The sequence below is a fragment of the Myotis yumanensis genome, unplaced genomic scaffold, assembly GCF_028538775.1.
Source record: "Myotis yumanensis isolate MYYU_CA2020_CCGP unplaced genomic scaffold, mMyoYum1.0.hap1 SCAF_9, whole genome shotgun sequence".
NCBI lineage: Eukaryota > Metazoa > Chordata > Mammalia > Chiroptera > Vespertilionidae > Myotis > Myotis yumanensis.
In genome coordinates, this window is record NW_027223760.1 from 22,443,160 (window position 1) to 22,449,159 (window position 6,000).

Below are 6,000 nucleotides of genomic sequence, written 5' to 3' on the forward strand. Positions count from 1 at the left end.
CATGGCAGGCGGTCTGAGCTGCCTGACCATCTCTCCCCCTTCAGGAAGCCCCTTCACAGTGAAGGTCACCGGTGAGGGTCGCATGAAGGAAAGCATCACCCGGCGCAGGCAGGCGCCTTCCATTGCCAGCATCGGCAGCACCTGTGACCTCAACCTCAAGATCCCAGGTGAGGTGTGAGCCCGGAGGAGCCTGGGCAGGGCAGGGCAGGGCAGGGCAGAGTGGTGGGGAGGGCCTTTGGGCCTAGAGCCTGCTCCGAGGGCTCTTTGTCCGGCTTGCTCATTTTCACTCACACCCCCGTATGTCCCACAGGGAACTGGTTCCAGATGGTGTCTGCCCAGGAGCGCCTGACACGCACCTTCACACGCAGCAGCCACACGTACACCCGCACAGAGCGCACGGAAATCAGCAAGACGCGGGGTGGGGAGACCAAGCGTGAGGTGCGGGTGGAGGAGTCCACCCAAGTCGGAGGAGACCCCTTCCCTGCCGTCTTCGGGGACTTCCTGGGCCGGGAGCGCCTGGGCTCCTTTGGCAGCATCACCAGGCAGCAGGAGGGTGAGCAGGCCGGGGAGGCCGGGCCTTTTGTCCCTGGGGACCAGAGGGGTGTAGCCGGCCAGCCAGGGCAGGTCTGAGTGGAGGAGGGGGTCTTACTGAGGAGGGCAGGCAGATCCAGGGCCAGGAGCAGCCCGTGTCGCTCTGACCATCCCCGCCCTCTGCAGGCGAGGCCAGCTCTCAGGACATGACGGCACAGGTGACCAGCCCTTCCGGGAAGATAGAAGCCGCAGAGATCGTCGAGGGGGAGAACAGCGCGTACAGCGTGCGCTTCGTGCCCCAGGAGATGGGGCCCCACACAGTCACCGTCAAGTACCGCGGCCAGCACGTGCCCGGCAGCCCCTTTCAGTTCACTGTGGGGCCACTGGGTGAAGGTGGTGCCCATAAGGTGCGAGCCGGAGGCACTGGGCTGGAGCGAGGAGTGGCCAGCGTGCCAGGTGAGGGGCAGGTGGCCAGGAGGGGAGACGGGGGTAGGGCAGCCAGCAGGATGGGTGATGAGCTAACAGGCCACTCCTGCCCTGCTTCCATCTCCAGCGGAGTTCAGCATCTGGACCCGAGAAGCAGGCGCCGGGGGCCTGTCCATTGCGGTGGAAGGTCCCAGCAAGGCTGAGATTGCATTTGAGGACCGCAAAGATGGCTCCTGCGGCGTCTCCTATGTTGTCCAGGAACCAGGTGGGTGCCCACGATGGTTGGGGGCTGGGCCTGCCTGACCTCTCAGACTGAGCTTCTGCTCACTGATCAGGCAGATGGTTGGGGCTACAGAACTGACTCTCCCCCTGCACCCCTGGCTCTCCCCGCCCCCCCCTCCACTTCACCACGTCCCTCCACCCGACACCCCTGGGAATGCGTGTCTGTCTCCAGAGCTGAGCCCTGACCTAAAAGCCTGTCCTGGGATGAGGTTGGGGTGGCTCCTCCCCTGTTGCCAATTCTGGGGCCTGTGCTAACGAGCTTCCCCTCCCCAGGTGACTATGAGGTCTCCATCAAGTTCAACGATGAGCACATCCCAGATAGCCCCTTTGTGGTGCCCGTGGCCTCCCTGTCGGATGACGCTCGACGCCTCACTGTCACCAGCCTCCAGGTGTGTGTCCGGGGGTAGGGCCCCTCTGCCACCCTGAGAGATGGGCAGGAGTCAAGTGTGGGAGGCCCACATGGGCAGGGCTTTAGCAGCATAGCACTGGCCTGGATGAGCCAGTCAGACAGGCATTCCCTCTCTCCCAGTCTGTACAGCAGGGGGTTCCAGGCCCTCTTCTAGTTGCCACTAAGGGTACTCTTCAGGAGCCCCCGTGCCTCTCCTCATGGCTCCCTCTAGAGCTGGACTCCATGTCCCACCCCATGGCTCATCTTCATCTTCCGATTGGCCCACCTCCTCCGGCTAGTCCAGCTCCTCAGGCTAGTCCAGCTCACTCTGTTTCATCATCTGAGCTACTGAGTGCTCGCAGTCCACACAGCACTGGCTTCTGTGCCATCAGGCCCACTTTAGAGGTCTGGGTCTTATCCCGTCAGCCAGGACAGGGCACATCACCTGTCATCCTCCACTGTGCCCAGCACAGCCAGGTGGCCCCAGCTCCTAGCAGGTGGATCTGAGGACACAGATGCCCCTGCCTCCCATCTCAGCCTTGTTGGGAGCCTCCCTGAGCTGGGCCAGCAGCAGGGGCCTGGCTGGGATGGGAGGTGGGAGCCTCTGGACCAGGGCATAGTGAGAGCAGTGCCAGGCTGCGGAGGAGCACTCCGGGCCCTCCCAGGAGTCTGAGCATCCTCTGTGGTCTCTGCAGGAGACGGGGCTCAAGGTGAACCAGCCAGCGTCCTTTGCGGTGCAGCTGAATGGTGCTCGGGGCGTGATCGATGCCAAGGTGCACACGCCCTCGGGGGCGGTGGAGGAGTGCTACGTCTCTGAGCTCGACAGCGGTGAGCTGGCCCTGCCCTTGCCACTCCTGCCAGGCCAGGACCTTCTGGGAAGAAGGGAAGAACAAATGCTCACCCACTAACCCTCTGCCCCACAGACAAGCACACCATCCGCTTCATCCCCCACGAGAATGGTGTCCACTCCATTGATGTCAAGTTCAACGGTGCACACATCCCTGGCAGTCCCTTCAAGATCCGTGTTGGGGAGCAGAGCCAGGCAGGGGACCCAGGCTTGGTGTCAGCCTATGGGCCTGGGCTCGAAGGAGGCACCACAGGTGAGTCCCTGGGGCTGGGGCGGAAGGGTGAATATTGGGGTGCTCAGCCTCTAGTTCCATATTGTCCTGCCCTGACACAGGGGCAGTGCTAATGAGGCCTGTTCTGGGGAGCCTGGGGTGGGGCCCATCCCAGCTCTGGGCCCCAAGGCCTCCCTGCTTACAGCCTTGCTACCCCTGGCCCCCAGGTGTTTCATCAGAGTTCATCGTCAACACTATGAACGCGGGCTCGGGTGCTTTGTCTGTCACCATTGACGGCCCCTCCAAGGTGCAGCTGGACTGTCGGGAGTGTCCTGAGGGTCACGTGGTCACTTATACTCCCATGGCCCCTGGCAACTACCTCATTGCCATCAAATACGGTGGTCCCCAGCACATTGTGGGCAGCCCCTTCAAGGCCAAAGTCACAGGTGAGTGCTCTGGGTAGGGTAGGGGAGGGGAGGGGAGGGGAGGTCCCTCCAGCCCAAACTGCAGCCCAGCCCACCCTGGATGGCCCCAATGGCCATTCACATCAGGGTCATAGTCTGCCCCAAACACCACGATAAGGTTACCAGGAAGAAGAGGGGCCTGGCTTTACACAGCACACCATTCTCCATATTCTCCATGTGGACTCCTATAGAATCATTGTTAAAAATCAAATCCTTCCTCTTTATTATTGCCTATCACTGGTTTAATCTCTTCCCTAGGTGGCTCCCCACACAATAACTTTCTTCCCTCCTGGCTTCAAAAAACTTAAGAGCCCAGCTAGCGTGGCTCAGTGGTTGAGTGCCGACCTATGAACCAGGAGGTCATGGTTCGATTCAATTCCTGGTCAGGGCACATGTCTGGGTTGCAGACTAGATCCCCAGTAGGCAGCGTGCAGGAGGCAGCCGATCAGTGATTCTCTCTCATCATTGATGTTTTTGTCTCTCTGTGAAATCAATAAAAACATATATTAAAAAATAAAAATAGAGCTCAGCAAATATTTAGCAAGCTCTCCTTTTGGAAGCTACGTGTTCCTTTTTAGAGCAAGACTCTTACCCTGTGACTCGAGTCCCCAGACAAAGCCTAGAAGGGCAAGGCACGGAGCCACCAGAGGCCCAGACCTCGGGGTACACCTGCCACGGCAACCATAGCCCAGCTCCCCTGTAATGGGTTGTTGCTCCTAGGGTGCTACAGCTGAGGAAAGGAGTGTGGCCCATGACCCTGAGTCCCACGGGTGGTCAGTGCCGGCCGCGGGCCTGCTGCCTGGAGAAGAGCAGGCCTCTGAGCTCTCACGGCTATCCCGCTCTGCCCTCAGGTCCCCGGCTGTCTGGAGGCCACAGCCTTCACGAAACATCCACGGTTCTGGTGGAAACGGTGACCAAGTCGTCCTCCAGCCGGGGCTCCAGCTACAGCTCCATCCCCAAGTTCTCCTCGGATGCCAGCAAGGTGGTGACACGGGGCCCCGGGCTGTCCCAGGCCTTTGTGGGCCAGAAGAACTCCTTCACCGTGGACTGCAGCAAAGCAGGCATGCTGGGGGGAAATGGGGGTCTCCCAGCGTGAGCGACGGGGCAGGAGTGGGGGAGCGGGGCTGCTGTGGACAAGGGTCCCTGGTGTGAACCCACCCTTCCTGCCTCCCTCTCCAGGCACCAACATGATGATGGTGGGCGTGCATGGGCCCAAGACCCCCTGTGAGGAGGTATACGTGAAGCACATGGGCAACCGGGTATACAACGTCACCTACACCGTCAAGGAGAAAGGGGACTACATCCTCATCGTCAAGTGGGGCGACGAAAGTGTCCCCGGAAGCCCCTTCAAAGTCAATGTGCCCTGAATCACAAACGTGCCTCCCCCAGCCTCAGCCCTCACCTCTGGCCAGACACACACTCCACACACACACACACACACGGGTCACACCCAGATGCACATGTGCACAATCAGACACCACAAACACCTGCCTTGAGGTGTGAAATGAATGGCACTGCCTCTCCAGCCCGCTGAGCCCCCAGGGGTTGGAGGCCTTGTCTGTCTCAGGACAGTATCCCTCCCCTTGAATGTGACATGAGGGCGGACTGGGGGTTCAGAGAAGCCCTGAGTTTTCTGGTGGGTCTGAGGCCAGTGGGGGAGTACATGTTTGGGGGTGTCTGCATGTGTGAGAGAGGGCACCCTCAAACCTCACTGCTGGCCAGGCCTCCTTGCACTGAGGAGTGCTTCTGGCCCCTCCGGTGGCTACAACCCCGGAGTGTGACGGACTTGGAAAAGAAGCACAATCGTTGGAGAAAAAGGACCCAGAGCCAGCGGCAGCGTTGGCACATGGCCTGGCTTAGGGCGATGTATATCCCAGCCAGGCTTCCTGGGGGACAATTTCTCTCTCTCTCTCTCTCTCTTTTTTTATGGTTGCACAGCTCTGCCCCATGGGGGGCCTTTTTTACACACTGCGAGGCCCAGCTTTCTGGGGGACTTTTGCACATGTCATGTGGCTCAGCTGGGAGCCGCTTAGGTGGAAAACTCCAAATAAAGTGCGGCCTATCGCAGAGTCTCGGCTGTTTGTTCCTTGTGCGAGTGCTCTCCACGCTGGCCACCTTCTGGCCCACTGACATGAATTCAGGCCCCAGGGAGGCAGAGACCAGCTGGCTGTCCCCTGGAGGCCTGACCCGGGCCCAGGGGAAAGGCCTGGGGCAGGGGCCACCCTTCTGGGCCATCAATCTGGTGAAGTCTGGGATGTTGGCAGAAAGAACCAGGGATGGGGGAGGGGGTAGTTAAGGATATGGGATCGGTCCTCAGATTCCTGGAGAGCTGGTGGGTGGGAGAGGGAGGTGGACACTGTTCTAGAAGACTGTCCTAGGACCGCTGGGAGGCCAACTGCTAACCACCCTGATCTCAAAGATGTTCTCCAAATTAGGACCTTAAAACATGAGCACTGACTCAAACAGGAATGCTCCTCGTCCAGCAGGCAGGCAGAACCATATGCAAAGCCCAGACCTTTACTCCAGCCAGGTCCTCCCCGCTGAACCAGCCTCTTAACTTAGCTCCCCTGACCCACCAGCCTTTCATTGGCCTCCCTGGCCCACAGCCTCTCCCTGGGCCACAGCCTTTCACTAGCCTCCCTGACCCACCAGCCTCTCACTGGCCTCTCTGGTCCACCCGCCTCTTTAGTAGTCTCCCTGATGCTACCGGCTGCCTCCAACCGGCTCTCCACATTGCAGCCAGAGGGGTCACATTAAAAGGATTATGCCCCTCTCCAATTCAGGGCCCTTCTGCGACTCCCTCCTGCTCCAAGCTAATGTCTATTCTCCCTGACAAGGCCTCCAGGTTCAG

At 60.0% G+C, this 6,000-nt stretch overlaps 1 protein-coding gene across 2 annotated transcripts in view; it reads left to right on the top strand.

Annotated features, from left to right (window-relative positions):
- The window catches only part of FLNC (filamin C), a 27,990-nt gene extending 22,772 nt beyond the window's left edge, over positions 1-5,218 (top strand). For both annotated transcript variants that reach the window (XM_070423861.1, XM_070423862.1), the window contains 10 exons: positions 45-167; positions 311-553; positions 718-987; positions 1,085-1,222; positions 1,513-1,628; positions 2,323-2,455; positions 2,551-2,727; positions 2,913-3,131; positions 4,001-4,210; positions 4,329-5,218. In XM_070423861.1, the coding sequence (XP_070279962.1) occupies positions 45-167; positions 311-553; positions 718-987; positions 1,085-1,222; positions 1,513-1,628; positions 2,323-2,455; positions 2,551-2,727; positions 2,913-3,131; positions 4,001-4,210; positions 4,329-4,516 (1,817 nt within the window). In that variant the 3' untranslated portion in view covers positions 4,517-5,218. The remainder of the gene's footprint in view (positions 1-44; positions 168-310; positions 554-717; positions 988-1,084; positions 1,223-1,512; positions 1,629-2,322; positions 2,456-2,550; positions 2,728-2,912; positions 3,132-4,000; positions 4,211-4,328) is intronic.
- Positions 5,219-6,000: the final 782 nt, after the last annotated feature.